The 25,733-nt window shown below is 53.9% G+C and overlaps 9 protein-coding genes across 9 annotated transcripts; 5 read left to right on the top strand and 4 right to left on the bottom strand.

Annotated features, from left to right (window-relative positions):
- Window positions 1-133: 133 nt before the first annotated feature.
- N7510_006425 (uncharacterized protein) lies at window positions 134-1,797 on the top strand (the record flags this gene model as incomplete). Its single annotated transcript, XM_056978351.1, has 2 exons — window positions 134-844; window positions 898-1,797. The coding sequence occupies 2 exons, from the start codon at window positions 134-136 to the stop codon at window positions 1,795-1,797; spliced, it is 1,611 nt and encodes a 536-aa protein (XP_056834383.1).
- Window positions 1,798-2,122: 325 nt separating this feature from the next.
- Window positions 2,123-4,079, bottom strand: N7510_006424 (uncharacterized protein; the record flags this gene model as incomplete). The annotated part of the gene is made up of 8 exons (XM_056978350.1): window positions 2,123-2,137; window positions 2,189-2,266; window positions 2,316-2,410; window positions 2,462-2,770; window positions 2,829-2,978; window positions 3,035-3,469; window positions 3,520-3,597; window positions 3,653-4,079. The coding sequence occupies 8 exons, from the start codon at window positions 4,077-4,079 to the stop codon at window positions 2,123-2,125; spliced, it is 1,587 nt and encodes a 528-aa protein (XP_056834382.1).
- Window positions 4,080-4,622: 543 nt separating this feature from the next.
- On the top strand, window positions 4,623-6,991 carry N7510_006423 (transcription factor domain-containing protein; the record flags this gene model as incomplete). Its single annotated transcript, XM_056978349.1, has 2 exons — window positions 4,623-4,804; window positions 4,855-6,991. The coding sequence occupies 2 exons, from the start codon at window positions 4,623-4,625 to the stop codon at window positions 6,989-6,991; spliced, it is 2,319 nt and encodes a 772-aa protein (XP_056834381.1).
- Window positions 6,992-7,151: 160 nt separating this feature from the next.
- On the top strand, window positions 7,152-7,880 carry N7510_006422 (O-methyltransferase; the record flags this gene model as incomplete). Its single annotated transcript, XM_056978348.1, has 2 exons — window positions 7,152-7,623; window positions 7,681-7,880. 2 exons carry the CDS (start codon window positions 7,152-7,154, stop codon window positions 7,878-7,880), a joined length of 672 nt encoding a protein of 223 aa, XP_056834380.1.
- A 304-nt stretch (window positions 7,881-8,184) lies between these two features.
- Window positions 8,185-8,902, top strand: N7510_006421 (putative lactoylglutathione lyase (Glo1); the record flags this gene model as incomplete). The annotated part of the gene is made up of 2 exons (XM_056978347.1): window positions 8,185-8,793; window positions 8,861-8,902. 2 exons carry the CDS (start codon window positions 8,185-8,187, stop codon window positions 8,900-8,902), a joined length of 651 nt encoding a protein of 216 aa, XP_056834379.1.
- A 137-nt stretch (window positions 8,903-9,039) lies between these two features.
- On the bottom strand, window positions 9,040-11,411 carry N7510_006420 (CCCH zinc finger and RRM domain protein; the record flags this gene model as incomplete). The annotated part of the gene is made up of 6 exons (XM_056978346.1): window positions 9,040-9,378; window positions 9,433-10,418; window positions 10,473-10,854; window positions 10,934-11,103; window positions 11,161-11,279; window positions 11,347-11,411. 6 exons carry the CDS (start codon window positions 11,409-11,411, stop codon window positions 9,040-9,042), a joined length of 2,061 nt encoding a protein of 686 aa, XP_056834378.1.
- Window positions 11,412-12,136: 725 nt separating this feature from the next.
- On the bottom strand, window positions 12,137-14,927 carry N7510_006419 (elongation factor 2; the record flags this gene model as incomplete). The annotated part of the gene is made up of 5 exons (XM_056978345.1): window positions 12,137-12,154; window positions 12,211-14,642; window positions 14,699-14,756; window positions 14,841-14,856; window positions 14,920-14,927. 5 exons carry the CDS (start codon window positions 14,925-14,927, stop codon window positions 12,137-12,139), a joined length of 2,532 nt encoding a protein of 843 aa, XP_056834377.1.
- A 417-nt stretch (window positions 14,928-15,344) lies between these two features.
- Window positions 15,345-15,599, top strand: N7510_006418 (uncharacterized protein; the record flags this gene model as incomplete). Its single annotated transcript, XM_056978344.1, has 1 exon — window positions 15,345-15,599. The coding sequence occupies one exon, from the start codon at window positions 15,345-15,347 to the stop codon at window positions 15,597-15,599; it is 255 nt and encodes an 84-aa protein (XP_056834376.1).
- A 150-nt stretch (window positions 15,600-15,749) lies between these two features.
- N7510_006417 (uncharacterized protein) lies at window positions 15,750-25,519 on the bottom strand (the record flags this gene model as incomplete). The annotated part of the gene is made up of 2 exons (XM_056978343.1): window positions 15,750-25,308; window positions 25,464-25,519. The coding sequence occupies 2 exons, from the start codon at window positions 25,517-25,519 to the stop codon at window positions 15,750-15,752; spliced, it is 9,615 nt and encodes a 3,204-aa protein (XP_056834375.1).
- Between the last annotated feature and the right edge of the window lie 214 nt (window positions 25,520-25,733).

The raw sequence follows: 25,733 nt of genomic DNA, 5'->3' as shown, positions 1-25,733 counted from the left end.
GACTCTCGCCATCCACCAGTGTCATGCGTGTCTCGGTCCCTGCAACTCCGTAGTTGAAAGCTTGACCACGTATTTTCCACGCGCCACCACCTCCTCCTTCTTGTTCTTTTTGTTTCTCTTGTCCCTCCCGACGATGAATCACGCCCGTGATGTTCCGTCGAGTCGCGGGTTCCCCAATCCGGAGGCCAGTGCGCCTACCGAGTCCTCCGTGAACGTCGCGACGTCACCCGTGCCGCGCAAGCCCGCCTCCGATGAAATCCAGGTCATGCGATTGCCTCAAACGTTGTCCCTGCGGGTAGATGGCCTGAACGCAGTCACCGTGTCCCGTGGTGAAAGCGACGCGAACGAGATCGACTATATCGAATCCTCGGAACGCGGTAGTGACACGTCGGCCGAAGGCCCACGTCCAGAGCTTCAGTCTGCCAACACACTCACGGACTCCTTGTCCAGCCTCCCGTCTATTTCGATGAATGGGGCAAGCCAGTCTATGGATCTAGACAGCCCGAACACCTTCAGCGACAAGCAAGGACAGGAAAATTCACCTGACTCCCACGAGACACCCCGAGCCTTGCCGGTGAAGGGAGACATGGCAATAAATGGACAATATGCAGTTTCGGACGCGTTCGCCCCGGAAAAGTTTGGCAATGGGTCTTTAACGCCCCAACACCAACATACACACTCGGTCACCGACATTCAGTTGGCTCCAGGTCAGAAAAGAACAGTGGATGGAGACGTCAAGTCGGTTTCGTCGGAGCTTCCGGCGCCGAGTTCTAGCATTAATGGGACTACGCGGCGTCGTTCAAAGAGCACTGGCTCGCCAGCATACGGAAGCAGGATTGCCCAGGTAGCGACTTCTCTTATTTGCTCGTCAAGGCCTTTCTAACACATAAGGTATAGCTATCGGTGCATATTCGAACACGTCTGTCATATGCAGCTGCCAAGGTGGAAAAATCGCGGCAGTTACGCGAAGCAGATTCTCAATTGGGAATTCCGAACAGCCTATTGGGTCATGCCTCGAACTCAACATCCAACTCCCAAGACCTCACCCTACAAACCTCAGCCTCGAACACCCCTCATGCATACCTTACTCATTCCCGCTCACAGTCTGAACTCTCCCCAACTAACAAACTCTTTCCGACTCCTAAACTAGCTCCGCCTGCAGACATCGTATCTTCCAACGGCGATTCGCGGCGGCGTCGCCCGAACCCTAATGCAATCTCAAAGCCTTCCAACCATAGCCCGCGTTCCCGCCACCGGCGCTATCATTCCATTCAGGACCCCCTCTCTATGCGTTCGGCTGGATCCCCCACCGTGTTAGGACCCGAGACACCTTCACTCAAGTCGCCCGCGCACTTTAATCGTCCTACATCTTCTCAAAATGGCTTCTACAGATCACAAGCTCAATCTCAGAATACCTCGATGGAGCAAGACGCGATTGAAACGCTCTTGTTCATGTCCAGCCCCGAAAATTCAGGCTATCGATCTAGCCCTCGACCGTTGCAATCTGCATCAACGCAAAACAGCCTCAATGCGTCGTTATACGGCAACGGTGTTGGAGCTATGTCCGGTAGTAACCAAAGCTCACAGAGTAGCAACTATCGCAATGGTATTGGGTCTAAGGGCACTGCCACGGGGCTGGAAACGCACGCTGGAGACGAGATCGATCGCATCTTGGATCAGATGGAGAGTGATAGTGAGGATGAAGGCCGCTTTACATCATACCATCATGGACGAATCGTTCCCCAGGATCTTCAAGTGAGATCTCTTGGAGGATATCATCATGGGCAGCTGAGATAGATGAAGCACTCGCCGCAGCATCTTGTCTATGCTATTGCCATTTGCACCAGCCTTACATAGATATATTTGCATTTGGTTCGGAGCGAGACGCCTTCTTGTCATCATGTCTTGCTTTTCACTCGCATTTCGCCTTTCATTACCATGGGCCCCTGGTTTGGACAGACGCATTTTTACATCCGCATTCAGAGTCGGCTCTTGTTTAGGGTATTATGGTCTCGGGTGTACGATGTGCATAATTGATGCGTTAAATGGGTACTCTATTCATTAATCTATATTCTATCAGATGGGCTTTTGCCGTATGCTATCTATGTAGGAAGGGTATTCATTAATGTGCAAGTTCCTGTGGTTTGGTTAGCATACCTCTTACAGCACGATCGAAAGCTGTTCTTACACTAGCCAGTTTGCTCTTTGCCCGAATTTGGGGACCGTAGAACACAAGTACCCAGGGGACCAGAGTCAGAACAAAGCCCTAAGTCCCGGTTAGCGTACGCTCTTTGCGGGAAACAATCACAACTTACAATTCCACCGAGAAGACTAGATGCCTCAGGGTAGCCGAGATTATTGAACATGGCATTCGTCACCAGAGGGAAAATGCCACCGAGCAAGTTCCGGCCTGTTCCATATTAGTAAAGTGTTCAAAAAGATACAACGAGGAAATACTTACAGCAAGATTGCGCCGCAATCGCCGAACTTGCGTATCGGTGGTAGGTATCAGCCAAGTAATTGAAGGTAGCCAGATAGATCGAAAAGATGCCCATGGTGGCACACCCCACCGCGATGGCGGGCACAATCCACGGCACAGACGGGAACGAGGTCCAGCCGAACCAGAATAGGCCAATGGGGAGGAGGATGGATTCGACGCAGACAAAGTACAGGCGACCTTCGGCGGACTTGGAGAGGCGGCCGAATCGCATGGCGATTTTTTCTTGCCAGATGCTGATGACAGTGATGAAGATGACGCCGACGCACATTGCTGGACGAAAGCTTATTAGTCTTTTATGTTCGTGGGACTACGATGGGTTTTGAAATACCTGTGAACACGGCTCCGGTCTGCTCGATATTAAAGCCGTGGTTTGTTCGGAATACGAGAGGAACAGATGCGAATTGGAGGTAGAGAACTGCCCAACTGAAAGATACCCAGAGGGAGAAGAAGAATACCACTGGCTCGGTGATGAGCATATCTGCGTGAATCGGGTGGTAAGCAGCAATCCAGAAGTTTTTGTGGGGAGAAGCTCACGAAAAGGGCGCCACAGCGAGATCTGAATCATTTTAACCAGGGACTCCCGCTGCTCGTCAGCCTTCACCTTCCACCGAATGCGTTTGGTGGTCTTCTCCTCGTTGAAGTCCTCGTTTGCCATGATAACACCGTAGTGACCCGAAGCCTCGAGGGTCTCATAATAACGGTTCAAAGCGTTTGCCTTGCGGCTGAGGAGGACACTACCGCGCGTTTCCTTGAAAAACAGGAAGATGACAACCACAAAAACGGCGGAAACGATGGCGTGGGAGTAATAAACCCAGCGCCAACTGGTGTGCGAGACAATCACTCCAGCCAGCAATGGAGCAAGACCTGTTCCGAAGAGTGCAGCCCCCGCGAACAGAGCCATGGGGGTGTTTCGGTCCTCGGTGTGGTAGATATCACTAATCACACCACCAACCATGGTGGAGAAAGTAGCTGATAGATGTCAGTGTTGAAACATATTCTGGGAATCCAAGGATACATACATCCACCCACGCCCTGTAAAAAGCGCGCAACGAGTAATCCAGCGAATAGATGCGTTCCTCCACAAGCAACAAGGGATGCTATTCACGGGGTTAGCAGAAGCCGACGCAAAAGAATCAAATACCTCCAACATACCGACGAATAGGATACCGCTCGCCACAAAAATCGGCCGGCGGCCATTGATCTCCGAGAAAGGCGCCAAAATCATAGGCGCCAAAGCAAACCCGATGCAGAAGATGGTGATGCCGAGATTATACACGACGGCGCTGATCCCCCACTCCTTGGTCAAGTCGTCCGATGCCGGACTGATCTCACCAGCCGAATAACCCGCCAGAGCCGTGACAGCACACGAAATCCAAGTCATCATGGACTTGCGCCATTTCGGCCACAAGAACGGCGATGTATATTTCTCCAAGCTGGGCGCTTCCGGCGGGGCAGACTGGCCAGGCTGGGGCGGCAAAGTAATGCATGGCGTAGGCAACGGCGTCTCGAATTCCAGATATAACCATTCGATCTCCTGCTGCGCGGCCACAGAGTCTGGGCTGGCCTCGCGTTTGTCCATGGCTGTAACAGTCCCACCAGATAGACGAGCGAATGGCTTGTCGATGGCCATGCACACGTTCTTGTACTCGTCCACGTGGGAATCTGATATATCGTGCAAGATGTAGGGCTTGGCAGATCTACCGCTTTTTGGGGACGGATGATATTTTATAGCCGAGTGCAGAAAACCGTAGGGCGTGGGTCGGCTCCAAGACCGGCCGATAAAAAAAAATTGGAGAAGCTAGAGGCACATTTGCCCCTCTCGGAGCTCGCACTGCTCTCCGAGCGGATGAAGATGCCGTTATGTACTGGCGATCAAGCAGATTTCCTCGGAATTAAATCTAGTGATATTTAGTGAACTATTGACGAAATCAACTAATATGAGCGCTGATTATCCTGCGGGTGCGGATTTCAACAGCCGATGGTCTCTCCCGATGTTATTATTAATGCATCGTTAACGTCAGCAATGGTCTCCACTATCTTGATATCTCCAATTTGGAGAAGTTTCACTCACCTGGGCACATCTCCATTATCCAACCAGGATAATGTATTATGGACATGTTGAATGGCAAACCCTATCAATGTCAGCGATGCCCCCGTGCATTCGCCCGGTTGGAGCATCTCCAACGTCATGACCGGTCGCGTAAGCCTCTGTCCACCACCAAAATCTACTTCTGCTGATCCACTGTTAGACACCAAGGAGAAGCCGTACGGCTGTGTCCGGTGCCAAAAGGCGTTTACGCGCAAGTACGTCACTGTAGTCCATATATCCTGTCACATACTAACTCTATCTCCAGAGATCTCCTGGTGCGCCATGAACGCCTGGCACATTCGGCCGGTAGTCCGGCTCATCATCCACCGCAGACACCATCCCCTGCTCACCCCGCCGTGGATGGCTTGGATACGTTGGCATCCGTGGTGACTGACCATGCTGATGCGAGCCATCGCGCCATTTCGGGGAGCAATGCTCATTTTCCGACCGATTTGTCGGCGACCGTGCATCGTGCACCGATGCTAGGCGCGCCCTTGGCTGCTAGTCACACCCCGTCAGCAGGGCCGACCACTCCTATCCCGGGGCCGGAATTTGGATATGCATTAGGTGGAATCCCAGCCGCTACGTACGAAGGAAATGACTTCACCTCTTTCTTGGATAGCGTGCCTCTGCCCAGTCATCCTTATTCCCCCGCGTACCAGCCGCTGCCATTGTTTCCACCATTTCACTTTTCGCCGATCCCAGACTATGACCAAGCTTCTTCAGAGAGAGGGCCACTCAGTGAACCCGCCTCGACTCCTTCGAGTTCGGTGCTGCCTCGGCATGGGGCCCAACTTCCATCCCTCCAGCCGGAGGGATACCAAACCAGTTACAAAACGAGACAGCCGACGGGATTCGTTCCTGTCACCGCACAATGTCGGGAAAAGATCTTGAGTCTTCTATCTGACTATGCGAATGTGGTTCCAAACCCTTCGCTGCCTTCGCGGCATGCTCTATCGCGGTGTCTGACTGGGTATCTTATGGGCTTTCATGATCATTACCCCGTGGTACATATGCCCACGCTGGATGTCGAGTCCATGACTCTGCCACTTTTCCTCTCCATGGCAGCGCTAGGGGCACGGTATTGTCGCGAACCAGATACCAGCCACCATCTCTATCAAATTGCCAAGCCCGTTACCCTCGAGCATGTGCGCCGGGTCTTTCAATCCGGGACGATGCCCGCCGCCAGTGCGGCTGAAGATAACGACACCCTAGAGACCGTACAAGCACTCTTGTTCCTCACCTCTGTCTCCTCATGGTTCATCAACAACCCACCATACCACGAGGCCTTGTCGTTCCGCAGCCTGATGGAGACGCTGGTACGCAAAGGCGGGTTAAACCGTCTACCGGATCACGATGGATCTTGGGAAAGCTGGATCCAGCGAGAACGAGTCAAACGCACCAAGCTGATTGTATTCTGCTTCTTCAACATTCATACCATCGTCTTCGATCTGCCCCCGGTAATCCTAACCGAGGAGGTCGCGATAGATCTGCCGTGCACGGAAAAGGAATGGCAAGCATCACAAGCCGAAATCTGGCAGGCAGAGCGCAGCCAGAGTCCCGGTGAACCGAAATTCCAGGATGCGCTGGCCACGCTCTTCAATCCTTCCAGCAGCGAAGTGGAGCGCTTCTCCTCTCTCGGCGGCTATGTGCTCATCCACGCTATCCTGCAGGATATCTGGCTGATGACCAAGGCGGGTCGACTCCCCGTCTCCCGACGCAGCCGGTTCGGACCGCCACCGGCATCAACGCAGGAGATCGTGGCCGTCGAGCAGGCGCTGGAACGGTGGTGTCAATGCTGGGAGCGCAATCAGGAATCGTCTATCGACCCTCTTAGCCCGCATGGCCCACTCTCCTTTACATCGGCCGCTCTGCTCCGACTCGCATATATCCGGCTGAACGCAGACTGTGGTTCTGCCCGACAATTGCAGACGTGGGACCCGGTCCAGATCGCGTTCAGCCTGAAAGAGAATCTGCACGTACGGCGAGGCGACCGTCTAACACGGGCAGCACTCCACTGCGCTCACGCGCTGAGCACGCCCGTTAAACTGGGTCTTAGTTTCGTAGCTCACTCGCAGGTCGTGTTGTGGTCTAACCAACATGCCTTGTGCTCCTTAGAGTGTGCCGTGCTGCTAGCCAAATGGCTCGAGGCCATCACTGTAGAGCACCCAGGTCCACCCCTGACCGAGCAAGAAACCCGGCTGCGGGATTTCGTACTGGAGATGGTCATGGAGGTCCAGCATGGGGTCTCGCGCGAGTGGTTGCTCGCCACCAACACCCGACTCAGCGCCGCGGTCACACGTCTGTGGGCGCGGTTATTTACGGCGGACTATATCTGGGAGATGGTCAATTTGATCGGGCGGTCTCTAAATAGCTATGCAGACCTGCTAGAGCGAGATTGACCCAATCAGAATTGGAGAACCCAAGCCGACCTCGGTCTATTTAATGTAAATAAACGAATCCTTGCCGTTCGTGCTGTCTATGACTCACAACATCCTTCAAATATCGGGCCAGAGTGAGTTAACTAGTTTCAACTCGATTTCCAATCAACAAAGAACGACAATGGCTCCCTCTGCTTTGATCGCCACCGAGCCCCTCCGCTCCTTCCTGCAAGCCCTACACGGCCAATCTCTCACGCAAGAAGCAGGCGTGGAATGGTCCACCCTGCCTCCGCAAACCAGCGATGCCTTCGACGACATCATGCGCGACAAGTTCATCGCACTTGACCAGGATAAAGCCGAGCTGATCTACCATATCCTGCGCAGCATCAAGGCCACGACCGTCGTCGAGGCCGGGACTAGCTTCGGCGTGAGCACCATCTACCTGGCCCTGGCAGCCGCGCAGAATGCGCACGCTGAAGGTAAAACCGCCCAGGTGATTGCCACTGAAAAGGAACCTTCCAAGGCAGCGCGGGCCCAGGAGATCTGGGCACAGGCCGGGAAGGAGATCAAGGGCGTGATTGATCTGCGCATTGGCGATTTGCGCGAGACTCTTACGAAGAATCTCGGCGAGGTGGATTTCCTGTTGTTGGACAGTAAGTGATCGATCATGGAACCAAGGCAATCAAATGCTTATCCAATGATCAAATCAGTCTGGACACCTCTCGCGCTCCCCGCACTCCAGGCCGTACAGCCGCATCTCCGGCGCGGGGCAGTCATCATGGCGGATAATACTCTCAAGGCTACCGCGGGCTACCAGGATCTGTTCAACTACGTTGATGCCGAGGGCAGTGGATTTAAGAGAGTGACTCTGCCCTACGCTGGTGGACTGGATATGATTGTCTATCAGTAAGGAATCGCTCGCCGTCAACAAATACACTTAGTAGTCGAATACAGAATACACTTAAGTTAGTAGTCGCTAGTCTACTTCCCTTGGCCTCCCTGCCCTTCACAAGTCCAAATGTATTCTTCAGAGAGCAAATCTAGCATGCAATGTAGTATTACTCGACCCCGGCATCACCGCTAGTTAGTTAACTGCCTAGTTTAACTAACTGACAGGCGAGTGGATCCCCTCACCCCCCGCATATCTTCCACTTCCAGCAGCTCTACAGTACCTACTCTGCCCACTCTCACCCACCACTCAATTGCACGTCAAAATGCCTCCCAACTCCTTCTCGCCCCTCCAACAAGGCCAGCCAGGCTCCTTCCTCCCAGGCGGCCCATCGGCCACTTTCAATCCACCCGTCTCGTCCAGCACAACGGGATACCGACTGAACCACCTCGCGATCCGGGTCCGGGAGCCCTCGCGCTCTCTACACTTCTATGTCGATCTTCTCGGGATGCGAGTCGTGTTCAGCATGAACGCCGGCCCCTTCACGATCTACTATCTGGGCCACCCGCCGCCTGACACAGACGATCTGGGCGACTGGGCCGAGAAGACAAGTCAGATCCCTGTGATGACGCGGACGGAGGGGTTGCTTGAGTTGTATCATGTGCATGGGACGGAAGGCAATAGCGAGGAAGTCTCGACGGGGAACCAGCCGCCGAACCTGGGTTTTGCGCATTTGGGGTTCACGGTTCCGGATACCAAGGCTGCGGTGGAGAGGCTGAGGGCGGCCGGAGTGCCGATCCTGAAGGAGGTGGGTGTGTCGTCGAGGGAGGCGGTGCCTTTGTCGGAGTGGGAGGCTGCGAGGGGAGTTGGGAGGGGCGAGATCCATGAGAATTATGCGTGGTTTTTTGAGAAGTTTGCTATGATTGCTGATCCGGTGAGTTTTGGGCGTGGGATTGTTTGTTTACGCACTCGTTTGAGGCTGGGACTGACTTGACTACTAGGATGGATATATGGTTGAGCTGATTCCGCAGAGCGTTGAGTGAGGAAGGGAGATAGATAGATGGTGGTGCCATGAAAAAAAAAAATCATCTGGCGAGCGTCACTTTTCATGCCTAAGAAGTGAAGCAGCTGTACATAGTGCAATAAATAGTACATGAGCGGATATATCGAGAATACAAAATCATTCCACGCCCCAGCTATCCTCCTCCGCAACGTCATAATCCATATCAGGGACTCCTTCTTTGCCAGCGGGCATTTCATTGACCGCGGGCTCGGATTGCATGACAGTGTCTTGATCATCCTCGACCAGCCCAGGGCCTGTCTTGCTCTCGTCCGCGGGGGTCGATGTCGAAACCGCGATAGGCGGGTTAGCCACCCATTCCAGTTGGACCTCGCCCACCGAAGGGATCTTCCAGGGACTGAACATGAACTTCTCGGCCTGGTAGCGTTCCTTGAAAGTGACGATGACCGAGTCGGAATGGCCCGGGTTAGGCGTGATGGATTCATATTCACCGATGCCCTGGCGGGAGAGGTTAGCACGCAATTTCCAGACACACAGACCAAAAGAACTTACGATCAGATATTGTCTCAGCGCTTCGTCCTTGTCCGAGTTCAACTCGACGCCCGTCACAGAGACCCGACGGGGCCGGTTATCCAAACGAAGAACGCCGCCTCTGCCGCGCGGCGCATATCCACCACGTCCACGATATCCTCCGCGGTACGAAGGGTCATAGCCGCCGCGTCCACGATATCCACCTCGGCCACGGCCCCTACCGCGGTAGCCACCCCGACCGCCAGCGGCGTCAGCATTTGAGGGATCCAATCCAAGGCTCTTTGCCTCGGCCTCAAGAGCCGCCAGCTGTGCACGCAATTGCTTGGTCTGATCACTAGCATTCTCATCGGCGGCTGTTTCGACAGGCGAACCCTCCGCGGCACCAGTGCCATTGCTCGGCTCTGCAGCTCCGCCGAGTCGTTCCAGCAGGCGGGCTTTTTCTTCCTGTTGCTTTTTCAAGAGCTCATCGCGCTGCCGCTCTAGAGCCTGCTTGGCTTCTTCGGTCTCTTGGCGTTTCTTTGTCCTTTCTTCGTGTGCCTTTTGGGCTTCTTCTTGCTGCTTCTCGAATTCTTCCTGGTTGAACGCCGGGGCGTCTGGCCCGGCTTCTCCGTGCTTTTCGTCCTTCCGGCTAGGCTTGTGCCAGTAGACCTTGACGAAGCGGTTGTCAAAAATGACCTTAGGGCTGGACCAAGCCGCCTTGGCCTCGGGATACGTGTCATAGTGGACCAAAGCCAGCTTTTTGTAAGGCTGCAACGAGACCTCGGTGATGTTGCCAAACTGAGAGAAAAACTCCCGCACGGCCTCCTCAGAGAACTTATCATCAGGGATCTGCTCAACCACAATCGTTTTGATTGTTCGGTCCTCGTTCGGTCCAGCCGACGAGAAATCAGACCGGCCGCCTCGTCCACGCCCACTCGGCCCTCCACGGCCACGGCCACGTCCACGTTCGCCACCACGTCCCGGACCCTTGGAGTCGGCCATACGGCCGAAGTTCTTTGGGTCATATTCTGTAAATCTGGTCAGCAGCCAGTCAGGAGGCTCGTAGATTATTTCACACATACCTTCCTCGTTTCCACCATCTCCATGCTGATACGGACATGCGGCACCCAAGTAACAAATACCCTGGGTATCATAGAACGGGCAGCGTTGATTGATCTGCTCGCCGGGCTGCGGTCCACCAGGCATGCCAGGCATAGGCGGCATTCCCGGCATTTGCGGGAATCCCATACTCTGCATAGCCATCATCGCCGCCATGGGATCGTTCTGATCAAACGGCGGGAAACCAGGCATCATAGGGAATCCGCCGGGCGGTGGCTGCGCAAATTGCTGTCCCTGTCGGCCATCCCGGCCCATCCAGTCTCCGCGGCCCCCACCTCTTCCTCCACGCCGTGGGGTTTTGAAAGCGCGGTTCTGGAGCATGCCCTCTTGAAGTTCTTGGTCTCCCTGGAATCCCTCATTATACGTACGTTTCCGGTTAGGAAAATTCGCTCCATCTTGTCCGCCACCTGGTCCGTAGGTAGACCCCCTCGGGCCGGTTGGCGCATTGATCGGGTGCTGCGGCTGAGAGGGGGGGGAAAGAGTGCGGGAGATCGCTCGGGAATTGAGCCTGGCTCTGAGGAAGGGCCGCTGGCGGCGCAGCGGATTTTTTGGGATCGAATGTGGCGAAGAGCTCATCAACGAACGAAGTTGTGTCTGAGGGGAAAATCAGTAATCTGGTAAGAAAAAAGTGGCCCGAGGCAGTAAACGAACGCTCGCGCAGGAAGTCCTCCAAGTTCTCAACTGAAACCTTTCTGATCTCTTCATCCGGCGCATCGGATCTGATGAGCGCTAGGACATAATCCGCAAGTACATCGGAGTCCGCATCAGAGCTACAACGACGGCGCGACCATCTTGTCAGCGAATGAATCATCATCCAGATGCTAATTGGAAACCCACATGTCCTCTAATTTCTTCACCACCCAGTTCTTCACGCCCTCGGCTTGTTCGTCGGTGAATTGCATCGTGGCCGCGTGGATTGGGATTTGGTGACTCGGCTTTCAAAGAAAGAAGTGAGGAAAGGATGCGGCTGACTGCAGGGATTCGGCGCCCAGCACCAGTTGCGGAGAAGTTGTGAGGTCCGCTGCAAGGGACAAATAAACCCAGTAAATTATCAATCAGGAGGTAGAATCAATCATTGATCGGTGTCGGCAAATGCAGCCATGGCGGGTGACAGGAGGAGGAACAGGAGACCAAAAAGTGCAGGATCCGTCTATTGCGAACGCGAGGCACGCGATAGGTCACGTGACCGCGCACACCTTTCAGCTGAGCTCCGTAGAGTTACAACAGCGCCAATCTCCTCTACTATCTTAAATCTACACGTGACTACGAGAAGAAAAAGCGCGATTGCCTAGCTATACCATGTTTATTTTCATGCTCAAACTGGTATAACTAGACAGGAGCGAAGAGACAAAAGAAAAAGAAAAGAAAAAAACAAACCCTCACGAAACAAATTATGAAGACAAAAGCCAAGTTAAAAGTCATGGAGTCGAGTCGGAGCAGATGGATAGCCATCCGCTACCGAAGCCATTGCTATCCCAATAGGAGAGCAATGGTTGGCCCGACGTATTTTGTTGAGAGGGGTGGAATTTTGGTTGAACGTGAAAGTTGTATTGCATTCATCAATCTCATAAAAAAAGATTCCACGTATGACTGGCAGAAGCGCCATTCCGGGCAGCCGTGAGCATTTTTACAGCTTGTCGTAGTACTAGATCCAAAGTTAGCGGGATGGATGTACAAAACACGAGGGGGATCAAAACTTACGTTCTCGTAGCCGGGGATCTGCTCCTTGAGACCCTTGCGCTTCCGCATCTCGGCGACAACCTGACCGGGCTTGCTGGTCGGGTCGAGAGGGGAGCCACCAGGGAGGATGGCCCAGTGGTCGAAGACGGACTGGGGGAAGGCCTGGCCACCGGTGGCGGAGCGCAGATCGGCGGGGAAACCGAACGACTCGTTGACGGGCAGGTAGGCCTTGACGTTGAACAGAGGAGTACCGGGACGCTGCTCCTCGGAGTAGACGTGACCACGACGGCGGGTAAGGACACCGTAGATACCACCCATGGCCTGCTCGGGCACCTGGATCTCGACGTTGAAGATGGGCTCGAGAACACCGGGGTCAGCCAGCATGGCAGCGGCGTACAGGACACGACGGGCAGTGGGGATGAGCTGACCACCACCACGGTGAATGGCATCGGCGTGCAGGGTAACATCCAGGATGTTGAAGCGGACTGAGCGCATGGGCTCCTCGGCAACGGGACCCTCGCGGGTGGCCCACTGGAAACCGGAGACAACGGAGTCCTTGATTTCGTTCAGGTACTGCACGGCCTTGGTCTGGTCGACCAGCAGGTTGGCACCGGTGGTGTCGGGACCGAAGCACCAAATCTTACGGGCATCGGTGACATCCCAACCGTAGTCGTCAGCCAGGACACGGGCACGAGCCTTGAAGTCGTCACGGGGGCTAATCTTGCCAGCCTCGATGGCGAGGGAGACCTCCTCGTCGATGGGCTGAGCAGTCATGTACAGACGGTTGTGCTTGTTGGGCGACTTGGACAGGGCAGTCATGCTCGACACGCCGGAAACAGTCTCACGGTAGGACACAACGGGGTCCGAGATGCGCAGGGGCACACCGGCGTGGTCCTCCTCCAGATCCTTCAGGCAGATCTCCAGGTGCAGCTCGCCGGCACCGGCAACGACGTGCTCACCAGACTCGTTGATGAGGGTGAGGACGCAGGGGTCGGACTTGGACAGACGCTTGAGACCCTCGACCAGCTTGGGCAGGTCAGCGGCGTTCTTGACCTCGACGGAACGCTGCACGACGGGCGAGACGGAGAACTTCATGACCTTGAGGTTGTGGGCGGTCTCGTCGGTGGTCAGGGTACCCGACTTGAGCAGGAACTGATCGATACCGACCAGACCGACGATGTTACCGGCGGGAACGTCCTCAATGGGCTCGATGAAGCGACCCATCATCAGAATGGTACGCTGGATGGCCTTGATGAACAGGTCCTCCTTCTTGCCAGGGGTGTAGTTGGGACCCTGGATGCGGACCTTGAGACCGGACTTGACGGTACCGGCGTAGACACGACCGAAGGCGTAGAAACGGCCCTTATCGGAGGTCGGCACCATCTTGGACACGTACAGCATCAGAGGAGCCTTGGGGTCACAGTCGCGGATACCAATGCAGGCGGCATCGTCGGTGGGACCCTCGTACAGAGTCTCGGCACGGTACTTCTGGGCCGTGACGGGCGAGGGCAGGTGGATACAGATCATCTCCAGCAGAGCGTCGGCGGCAGGCAGGAACTTGCGCATGACAACCTTGAGGAGCTGCTTGCCCTCGAGGTCCTTCTCCTCGGAGGCCAGCTTGACCTCGAGCTTCTCCAGGAGGGCCATGATCTCGTCACGCTTGTTGTGGTTGACAGCGGCGAAGATCTTGAAGATGGGGTCCAGGATGAACTGGTTGAAGGCACGCTCCAGCGGCTTGCCCTCGTGCTCGCCGTTCTTGGTCCACTTCTTGGTCTTGGGGTTGAAGTAGTTGTCACCCCACAGACGCTCCAGCATCTTCTTGCGGTCGACACCGAACTTCTTGGCGTACTTGACAGCGAACTGGCGGACGGTGAACGCCCAGCCGTGCAGACCGGAACCGAAGGCGATGGTGCCGCGGTCGGGGTAGACCTGGACATCACCGAGGGACTTGTCGAAGTAGGTGGCGATGATGACATTGACGGACTCGATGGTACGGGAGAAAGACTGGTACAGATCCTCCTTGGACACCTGCAGCTCGAGCAGAGCACGGTCGACCTTGTTGATAATCAGGACCGGCTTGATACGCTCGGTCAGGGCCTGACGCAGCACAGTCTCGGTCTGGACACAGACACCGGACACGCAGTCGACGACGACCAGGGCACCGTCAGTGACACGGAGAGCGGCCGTGACCTCGGACGAGAAGTCAACGTGACCGGGCGAGTCGATCAGGTTGATCAGGAACTCGTGGCCGTCGACCTTCTGGGGGATCTCCTTCAGGTCCTCCGGGTCGGGGAACTTGGCGTACAGGGAGATGGCGGTGGACTTGATGGTAATGCAACGGTCCTGCTCATCGGGACGGGTGTCCATGAACCGAGACTCACCGGCCTTGGCGGCCGAAATGATACCGGCACGCTGGACCAGGGAGTCGGACAGGGTGGACTTTCCGTGATCGACTGCATCAACCTTGTCAGTATCATTCTCGTCAGGATGCAGAGGTGATGGAGCATACCGTGAGCAATGACGGACATGTTCCGGATGTTGGCCGGCTTGTCCATCAGGGCACGGATCTAATGAGGGTTAGCTGAGTGTCAGATGAAACGCAAGCCCGGCTGCCCCTCGATCGGGGCAGCGGATCAGTAGAGATTACGGACCTCCTCGATGGTGAAGCTAGAGAAAGACTCTTGTTAGCCAGGGTGTCAATGATTTTTCTTCATCGATGATCCGACTTACTTAACCATGTTGGCGGTTGTTTCCTCAGTAAAGCCCTAGAGGCGGGGGTAGGAGTTGATGGGATAAAGGTAGAAGCAAGAAAGCACACAGACGACCAGGACCGAGCAGAGACTCGATCACAAAATCCAGAGACTATGTGCAACTGCTCCAGAAGACGGAGTGAAGAGGGTGAAGAAGGAAAGAGGAAGGGAAGAAGGAGGGGGAGGAAAAGTGGGAGAAAAAAAAAGGAAAAGCGAAAGTGGGGGCTTTCTGCCCCTCCGTTTTGTGCGTTTCACTCCCGGCTGTACGGCGGGCGAGTGAGCTATGCCATGGCAACACTACAGTACTACTAGTCGATGATTTTGCACCTTCCCATGTCTCTTTACTAAACTCACTAGTGATGAGTTGATTTCAAAGCATGTCATGTTCCTTCCTTGACTCACGACATGCCGTCATCCGTGGTTCTCCCGACTCAGCCCTTCGTCGGCTCCCTCTTTCCGCCCAGGAGGGCGATATTCCTCCGTTCCACCTCCCAGGACACTCTCGGGACGCTGATTCACCGCATTCCGAGTCATCCCCCATCGCTGGATGAGCCTGTCCACCACCACGATTCTCGCGGCGGCGGAGGGTGGGTAGTAGCTGTCCGCCAATCAGCAGGCTCGCGTCAATACACGCTGCTGACCGCTTCGAGCAGGAGCTGACTAATGTATTGGTGCTTCAGGCGGAGACGGGATGAAAGGAGGGAGAAGAAGTAGAGGTAGACAGTAACAATAATAATTCCAGCTACGGATGATAACTAGGATATGCAAAATGTACAAGAAGAACCGATAAACGCCGTCCCATGCAGGAATTCACGCCCCCAGGATCCGCCCATACGCATCCTCCACCTCCTTCGCAATCTCCAGCAACGGCACAATAATGATCTGATGCGTGACATTGGGCAGCTTATCTCGATGCAGCCCAATCCACTCCAGCGGCGGTGTAGCCTCGCCCATATCCCGGAGCTGCGGCGTCTCAATAACCGGCGGCTCAAGCGCCGTGTAGCTGTACTTGGACTGCGGCACATGGACCACCGCCGTGATCTTCTCCTGTTGCTCGGGACCGGCATCGCCACCCTCGGCACTGCGCCCGGGACCACCAGTAATCTGCACGGCCGACGGAGGCAGCGGCTTGCCGAGGCGCGTGGCTAGGGCCCGCGTGTGCGTCTCCCACATATCCCGGATGAAGCTGATGCGCGAGTAGTTCCAGCCCACATCCACCTTGCCCTCGAACGTGCTGCGGAAGATGTACTCGATCTGTTGCGTGCCAGGCACCTGCCACGTCTCCATGCTGGCCACCAGCCGGGGGACCTTGAGGATCGTGCCGCCCCGGGACCCGGCGGCGCGCTGGGCGATCTCGTCCACGGACAAGTCTTCGAGTTGCGCGGAGCTGGGGCGGCTGATGGCGGAGAGAGCGACGCGGAGCTGGCCCAGCGTCAGGCCCAGGGCACTGTGGAGCTTGCCGGATCGGAGGGAGACGGCAAACCGAGCCTGGGCGTCATGGGCCTCCAGTTTGAAGATCTGATTGTCAATAAACGAGCTGGGGAACGCTCCGATGTTGACGTAACGGATGTTGACAACGACCCCGGTATGCAGTGAAAGAGGCGCAGTGAATGCGTCGTCTTTGTCCTTCTTGGCCAGAGCCTTGGCGGGGATGTCGATGTGGCTAACGCCAGAGGAAGATTTGCGCCGAAGATATCGTTCCATTTCACGCAGCGACGCCTGGTACGCCGCTTGCTTGTCTTGGACCAGACGCTGCCATGCTTGGTAGAATGCAAGAGCCTGTGAGGCCGTCAGAGACGTGCAGAAGGCCTGGACCTCGTCTCCTTCCAGGATGCTGAAGAGTCGCTGATTCTGCTCGCCGGAGGCGCCCCGCACGTTGTACATCAGGAAGTCAAACATGGCAATGTGCGCAACCAGGAAAGGCTGGTAGTCAAACGACACCTTGGTCTGGAGATGATGGAAGGCAATTGAGGCCTGGATCAGCGGGGTATGCCCAGCATCGCGACTATCCTCTGGCCACTCGATAGATGTATGGACCTTGAGGGTACGCAGCTCGACACTGCCACTCATGCGGCCCTTGCTTTCAATAGCGATCTTATCAAAGTTGATGCACATCGACTGCTCGTTATCTGAAGTCTTGTTGGACGACACCCACAGGTTGTTGATCGCAAACTGCGCCCTGCCCAATGTTGAGCCCAGGTCAAGCTGGATCTCCAGCTTCTCAATAGCGATGGTCGTATTCCAGGGAAATACCGACGCGGCGGCGACCTGCTGGTATCGTTGTACAATGTAGGTCTGAGTCTCGGACGGCGTTGGCGGGGGCGGCGAGCTGGCACTAGGTTTATCGTCGGATGGAAACCAGATCTCCCGGAACAGTAGAGAATCCTGTACCTGTTTGGCATTGAGAGAAACTTTCATCGGGCTGACTCGCAGGATGGCAGACATCCCGCTTGTACGGCCGAGGTGCTTGCTGTTCATGAGGGACAAAACCATGGACTGGACTTCAAAGCTTGCGGTGGGCTCGTTGGAATACACGTGCTTCACTGACGTTTCCAGGCCGTTGAATGCCAGAGACAGGGCGACAAACCGTCCTTGCTCCTTGGACTGCATCGTGTTGACGGTCACATAAACGCTGTCAAACTTGGTTGTGGCCGCCACCCTTGCAATAGGCTGACAGCTCAAACTGAACTCCTGCTTGCAGAAGAGCACTCCCATATTCAGCCTGCAGCGACCAAGAATTGTGTTCGGATCTCGAGCGCTGAAAGGTGTCTCTTCCATCAGTTTCTGTGGCTGTGACTTGGTCGTGGCGGATGACCGCCCGGGCTGGTCGTGTTCGCCTCCCATGACCTCCTTGACCGTGGCGGTTATTTGTCTGACCAGAGGGACAAGAGTCGGGTACAAGACATTTGTGGACGGCTCAATCTTTAACTCGGCGTTGAGTGCCGGGCCATCGGTCCCGTTGTCCTCAAACTGAACCTTCAACGCCACACCAGGAGACCGGAGGGTGGCAGTGGTAGCAGCGTCGCCCCGGACATATTGGCCATATCTTGCTTCAGAGAGTCGGCTACCCTTCAAAGCCGTTGTCAACAGTGTTTGTTCGTAGTCTCCGTTCTTGCCCTGAAGAGAGACAGTGGCACCGGCGAAGTCAACGTCAACCAAAACGGATCGAAGGCGCATATTGCCGAAAAGATTACGCTCTTTTTCGTTGTTGGTGTCAACAGAGGGATTTGCGGCAGAGGTCTCTCTGCCTTCCCGCAAGGCCTTGATAGCAGATGCAATCGATTCTCGGATCATGTTGCCCGGAATGATAAATTCAGATGTCGCACGAATGTCCAACGCTTTGCCCGCAGCCTGAAATGCGAGCCACAGTTCCTTTCCATGGGAATAGTAGGCCACATTGAATATCACTTCAGGCATTAAGGCCGAGTTGAGCGAGCGCTTCCTCCTGTCTGCACCAAATGGTACCATTTGAACTTGCATGTTCTCGATCCGAAGTTTGGCGGAGTTCTTTTTCTTATTGGACAGTTCAACTCGTTGGATTGAAAAGATGAGATCTTCTGGCCGGCGACCAGGTGCAGGGGATGAAGTTGTCATGTTCCACGCAACTTGGATATTGAGGAATTGGAGGGAGAACATGGCATTGAGGAAGGGCTGCGGAGCCGAGTCATCATCATTGACATGAATTTCAGGTGCCTCTACAGGCTTTTCTTTCGCCTCGGGAGGGCCGCGGTGCCGAAGTCGTTTGAGACGTTCAACTTCATGAGACAGGTCAAGCGTCTTGATACGCTCTTGAGTGTAGATAGCAATATCCACCACAAGCGCAGCTGTTTCGGCGAAAAGCTCGACATCGAAATTGTCGCTGCTTAATTGATAGGACCGTATCACCTCGCCATTTTCACGGACGGTAGATGTTCCCAGTAGTTTGACACCAGCGGAGAAGCCGCCATACGCTTGTGTTCTTCGCTTCTCCTGTTTCCGCAGCTCGAGGCTGATTTGAGAAGCGTCGATGTTGAACTCGGGGAAATCCATGTAGTAGCCCCGATCCAAGCCATTCTGGAGACGCATCCGCATCATTCCAAGGCGGAAAAGCATCTCTGCCGAGTACTCTCTTCCTTTCAGACCCGGTGCCGTGGCGTGAATCTCTACTCCGGCCATTGTAAGACGGGCTTTGTAGAGAATTTCGGTGCCATCGGCAGATGTTTGGAGCTCCGGTGGTGACTTTTGCAAGGACAACACATCGTCCAGATGTGCCTGAAGAACGTCGACATTCTTTTTGAGATCCGATATCATGTGGGAAACATCGGATCCGGTCAGGACACTTAGAAGACTTCGGACGGCGCTTGTTTCCAGGCGAATGAGCTCGATAGTCATTTCAACTTCGACTTCTTTGTGTCCAGAAGAGAAATTGGGCAGGATTCGGCCGTTGACAGGAGGTATCTCTAGAACCGACAAAGTATTAATGTATTTGTCACTGTCACCAGACACGAACATGTGAGAGTTCTTCTTGATGTCGAAATCAACCTCGATATTGGACCCTTCCGTGGGCAGAATGGACATTCGGACACCTTCACCAGACACGAGGTAGGTCAAAGACGGCAGAAAAGTGAAGCTCAACCGATAGTCATCCAGGAACATTGCAACATGGAAGGTATCGCGGATTGGCTTTAGCAGAACCTGGGGCATATCGGTTTGCGGCTTGGGCCTATGGACGTTCTTCACAAGCTGTCGAATGTATCTCACTTCATCTTCAATGATTCGGTCTCCCGTGTGTGCCAGGCTGACAGGGTCTTCCTTCATGTCATATCGAAGCATTCTGCATGAGCAAGCCGCCTGGAATGCGCGCTTGCGCTCAATCTCATCCTCTTCCGATATGAGTGAGAAGTAGGTATATGGACCAGCAATCTTTGAAACCATCAAGATGCGATTCTGACTGAGGAGTTCAGATGTGCATGTTCCGGCGCTTAACAGCAAGGCTAGCTCTTCTGTCTTCGTCTTCTCAGCGTTGAACGATCTATGCACCAAAGACCCTCGAAGGGACTTTCCCACCAAGACCATTTTAACGTTGATACCGTCAAGACTAACAGACCCAAAATCGGTGCCGGAGATAACCTGTAATTCAACGGGTGTTGTTTCATCACCACTGTGGCTGGGATTTTGGGCGAGCGCAGACTCCAGCGTGACTGTTGACATGACCTTCATGACACCTTCCACTAGATCCAAGACTTCCCATCGCAGTCGCACGGCAGCAGAGGCACAATAGGATTGCACGATAATAAGCTTTCTCCGCTGTTCTTTGTCACCATCTCGGGTGAATTTGTTGGGGTCAAAAGTCGTGACGGTCGACAAGCTTTCGAGAATAAGATCGCTCTCTCGAGGCCCGGGATCCAGTGAAAACCGGAAGGTCTTGATGGATAATGAGAAGAATATGGACGGCTCTTCAACTTTCCGGAGAGGTTCCATAGTGGGCCAGACTTTGCGCATGACATAGCTCTTCTCAACATGAGCGAGATCCCAGGCGCGCCACTTGTCGAAGCCAGATAGCACCGTCGTCTTCGCATCAGCTGGCAAAGGCAGATGATCGCCTGAGCAAGCTCGATCCAACTCTCGCTTGTGGTGCACGGGCAAGTTCTTGTAAATGTTGCGAATGCGAGAGAGGATCTTCCACGAGTCATGTTGTCGCAAATGACTCGAAGCAACTCTGAGGACGTATGAGATACGAGTCAGGAAAATTGGATCTGATATACCAGCAGCCGACTGCGTAGCAAAGTAGATCAGAAACTGCAGACGTGTCTTGCTCAAAGACGAAATATGCTGGAAGGAAGATGCCACAGAGTCAAACATCGTGGTGGCTCGGCGGACGAGAAAAGCCAGGCGTTCCACGGACTTGGCAGACGTGACTGTATTGAAGGTTCGCATGTGAAGGTGAGACCGAATGTTGGGGTTTGCGACCAGCCAAAAATTCATATCACCCAAATGACAATTGAACACAGCTTTCTCTTGGAAGGCATCTGCTCGACTACCTTCCACCAAAACTGAGAGGTGCTCAGCCTCCGCATGGACTGTGACACCTTGTTGGAGACCTTCGAGCAAATCATGTTTTTGTCGCTGAACCTTTCGACGAATTTCAGCTCGAAGATGCCGGACTTCAATGCTATACTCATCCGAGAACTCGATGCGCTTGTTGTTGGGGGACTCCGAAAGGTCAACAAGTCTCAGTTGTATGGAAGGGATACGAAGGGCAATGGCTGTCAACTTCTTCGGGTGGCTCATGGCCTTGTCATACCCAACAATATCCGAGATCACGTCTTTCTGTAAGGAGTCGATAATTTGAACTGGGTGTTTTGGCTCTAGTTCATCCAGCAAGGAAGCCAAGCTAAAAAGGAATCGGGGTGTACAATACCCTCTGATGCCCAGCGGAAGCTCTAATGCAAGATTGGTGTGCGTCGTCTGGTCATCATCGAAAGTCAAGAACATCGACTCTGTGTTGTTTCTGGCCTCATTATCGGTTGGAGGATCCTCGTCGGGTTTGTATGGCAGTGGAAGTTCGGATGTGTCCAAGGCAAGCTTGTAGTAGGAGAATTGTGGCATAATCCAAGGATTGGCATCCCTGATCGCAGCAGATGAGTAAGACCCTACTCTAGAGCCAGATTCGTTGTCATGAAGTCGGTAGACCTGCAGCGTAGACATGCTGGTGCCCCGATGAGGGGTTACTGGCCTTTGTCTGGGTTCAGAATCTGGCGTCAGCTTGATAGTAGCATGGTCGGCAGTACCAGTTCGCTTAATCTTGACACTCTTGAGGCTAGACGCCTCAGAATGCACCAGGAAGCTCTTAGAGCTGCCATTGAGCTGAATTCCTCGGTATGGTGTGTTCGGAAGACCAACACGTCCATGGATGGGTTCTGGCATTGATGGGATGTGCATTGTTGGCGGATTGATATCGTCGCTTTGTGGAAGTGGCGAAGTTGTTTCCAATTCCTCCCAGTCAAAAAGAAGCCACTGTGCCCTATGGGTCCGTTGGTCATGAACTTGAATGTGCTCTTGTTGCAGTCTTCGGCTCTCGCCAATATCCCACTTCCGTTGAGCCATCTTGAAAGCCACTGACAGTTGGAGAAGTCCCAAAGGAGAGACTTTTCGGTCGGATGATCGATTGTTGGCCTGGGCCACGGACTGGCGGTTAACTGCCGCAATTGAAATATCCGGGGCAGAAACGCTCAACCGTTTGGAGAACTTGGAATTAATCCAATCATTGAACTTGATGTTCAAAGGCCGAGCATTTAATATGATGGAAACTTCGTCAAGCAGCACAGAGATATGAAGCGAGTGGATCTTGGCTCTGAGAAAAGTCACATCGTGGAGAGCAGGTGGGATGATTGGAGGGAGGCCGTTCTCCCAGTTGTCAAACGAAAAATCAAAACTCTTCAAAGAGGCACTCAGACATGCCAGGAATTCCGTGGAGCATTCACCAATGATCCTTCCCACGTCGAAGTCCCAGTTGCACACGTAGATCGGCTCCGCAGGGGGTAATCCGAACAGGCGATGTCCATAGACTGAAGTGCCGTCAATGAATAATTGGGTGCCAGATATGGTCGTGGAGCCTTCAGGCTGGGTCGACTGCAAGTCCACTTTGAGTGGGCTGATGGACAATTGGAGGTCCATATAATAGTTCGTGAATCGCAAGTCTGCCTCAAGGGAAGCAGCGCGTAGTCTCAGACATTTCAGGTGGTCGTAGATGGTCTCGGGGAGCAGGGCACAAGGATCACGAACTGTGACATGAACCAAGACGTCCATATCATTCGATTTGCGGTTTGGATTGATGCCTGTGGGATTTTCTGGCGGCTCATCGGCGTAAACCAACTCTTGATACTCTTCAAGGGTTCTGAAGTGCATTTCATCGCCAAAGTAATTCTCTTTGATGGCCATGAAGCTCTTTATCAGGAATCCATACAGGTAAAGTCGGGGAGACGATCCATCAACATTGAGCACCAATGTATCTGTCAGGTCTGGTGATGTGGACTGAAAGTAATTGTAAGACCCATCGATGAATAGATTGTCGAGTGTTGCCATGGACTTTTGAGGCAGAAATGTATGCAGGGTATCCCACAAGGGTGTCAGGAAATCCACGCCACCGTTCTCGAGATCGACCTTGAACTCCACTGTATTCTGATCCGGTTTGTATTTGTCCAATGGGATCATCACGCTCGACGTCAGCTGCTTGCCTTTGATCACGATAAATCGGTTGTCGTCCAAATCAGTGGGGTTGCTGATGATATTGCGATCATTCACGTTGATGAAAAGCTGGAAGTTTGAGAAGGTAAGGTCAAGATTGTAAATGAAGGGCACAAATGTATAGTAGTCCGATGGTGGTCCGGAAGCCCAATCGGTCACGAGATCCGTTAGAAGAAAGATGTGGTCGCGCAACAGAAACAGTTCCATCTGCTGACTGTCGACAGTAAAGTTCCAGGTCCGGAGACTGTTCCAGCAGAGAGGGTTGGAGAGATCGCAATTGATCAATTGCCGAGGGGATTGCCATAACAAGCCATGGTTCACGCTGGAAGACATTTTTGACTCTCGTAGATCAAGGGCGAGCTCATTGCGAAACCCAAGGCTTGATGCTACCATGTCCATGGTGTAATTGATGGTAGAATCAGGTCCTACGCGAATAGAAAGCCACCCAAAGGGGCGGATGTCGGAGGCGATATGGCCTTTTTCGGCTTCTTTGTGACGTGCTTTTCTTCTTTTGGTTTGATGTTTGGCCTTTGAAATACCTCTGATAGCATCTGCGCGCTCTTTCCATTGCCAGTCCTTGGATTGCTCTCTGGTCGGGATTCGCAGTGTCAGTTCTTCGCTGATCTCAATTCGCAGTTTAAAAGTTGTGCTTTGTCGTAGAACTCCGGGGGCCAACTGTTCCGCTGGCTCGGCGCTGCGGTAGAAATTGGGGACAAAGACATTTTGCAAGCCAACTCGTTCCCTGTCGGCCCAGGGTCCGTAGTTGATGGACCCACCGTCCACCTTGACATCAACACCCCATTCTGGAGGAAGGGCACGATTAATATCGTTGTCTCTTAGCAACCCGCAATGAATTGATGCCGGTTGCTCGGGTCCAATCCGTCCCGGAATGTCCCAAAAGTAGGTCACGCTCAAGCTAGGACTGTCGATAATGGTGGAGAACCTGCCGTACTCGATCGAGTTCCATTTTTCATGTTCATCCTCGCCACCCTCATCCAGATATCGAGACAGGCCCATCCAACGCACTTCAGGAAATTCCGCCTGGGTTCTTGGCATTCTGTCACCGTGGCGAGGGCTAGCATTAAATGACTCCACAGACGTTTGGAAGTATGGTACCAGGTCACGAATGCCATGCCATAGCTTGCGCCTTTGGAACGGATAATTGAAAAATGTTGAACGTTTGTTGGTGGCTTCATCTTCTTCTTCTCGCACCGTGCTTAATGCCTTCGCAGTCACCAGCTGATTCTGTTTGAAATCAGGATTTGGGCGCATCTGGACCACTAGATGGTTGAATTTGAACGAGAACAATTGCCGGTAGAGGTCGAGAGGGCCAGCATTGCAAGCATCGATGGTACCTGTTGCGCTATCGAAGGCGGTCGTCAATACGGAGCGGGTGTTTTCGTTCCCAATCACAATAGCGCCCTTAGTGCAGTCCAGTTTGATCGGTAGGAGCTGAAGCAGATTCGACACAGATTCTGAGAGCTCCGTATTGCGACGGGCCGCAGGATCCTGGCCGGCAAAGGCTTCTCTTTCATCCACGCTGCTTTGTGATTGGCTCCCATGGGTTGTCTTGAAGGTGCTGTTCGTCCGCCCGTGTGGCACAATCGGAGCGAAACCTGGAGATATTGGGTCTCGTACGCTGGCAGCATCACCGTCCAAATCCGCAACATATCCGAAGCCCGTCAGAATGCTGTCGTAGGCCGGTGTCCGATTATAGATAAACCATTCGAGCCCATACATCGTGATGGATATCCGACATGGCAGCTCAGCTGTCTTCTCCACGCCGCCTTCCTCCCCGAGGCTGTCATCCTGGCCGCCAGCGCCTCCCTCGCCATGCGCAGGATGAGGCCTTGTGTTCTCTGATGGCTCAGGGGCGTCTGTCTTGCGTCTAATACCGGACAAGTCCGTTCGTTCTACCGTGCGCATCCAATACCTCCATGTTATGAACCCCCCATGGATAAAGATCGTCTCATTTACGCCATGGTACCGGATGCCCGTGAAGAAGATCCTGCCACCAAGTAAAGATACCTGGAGCGCCTTGATGTCGACATACGCGCGGTAGTAGTGCCAGGTGTATGCTCGGATCGCATACGACAGGAGAGTCGCGAAAAGGCGGTTGAAGTACAGGAGGAAGAACAAGGCACTAGGCGCGTGGGTAGATCACTATTAGCACGAGTGGAATGTTGGCTGGTAAGGAAACTTACAGAATGCAGGAGACAATCAGTTCCAGCAGGAAGAACCTATTTTCAGCAAATATTAGCCCGCAGCGCGCGAACTGGGACGGGAGTCGGGCAGTACCAATTGAAGCTCGGGTTCGGCGTCAGGTAGGTCGCGGTCAAGCTGGTGCTGGCCATGTCTCCAGGAAGCCGGGGACCGACGTGAGCATTGTTAGCAAGACTGAGCGACGAGCCAGAGCTCACAGTGACTAGGTAGTCAGTCGAGTGTGTTTGAGTGATTTTGGAGAAGCAAGGAAAGCGGTGTCACGGGTCAACCCCAAGAAAGACATCATCGAACACACTCCACATTCCAGGCGACCGCCAACCATGCCGACACCACGACACCGGACTC

This window comes from Penicillium lagena (assembly GCF_028827675.1).
Source record: "Penicillium lagena strain IBT 129212 chromosome Unknown utg000003l_segment0_segment0, whole genome shotgun sequence".
Lineage (NCBI taxonomy): Eukaryota > Fungi > Ascomycota > Eurotiomycetes > Eurotiales > Aspergillaceae > Penicillium > Penicillium lagena.
The sequence above is the reverse complement of the archived record's forward strand: the minus strand, read 5'-3'. Positions and strand labels throughout refer to the sequence as shown.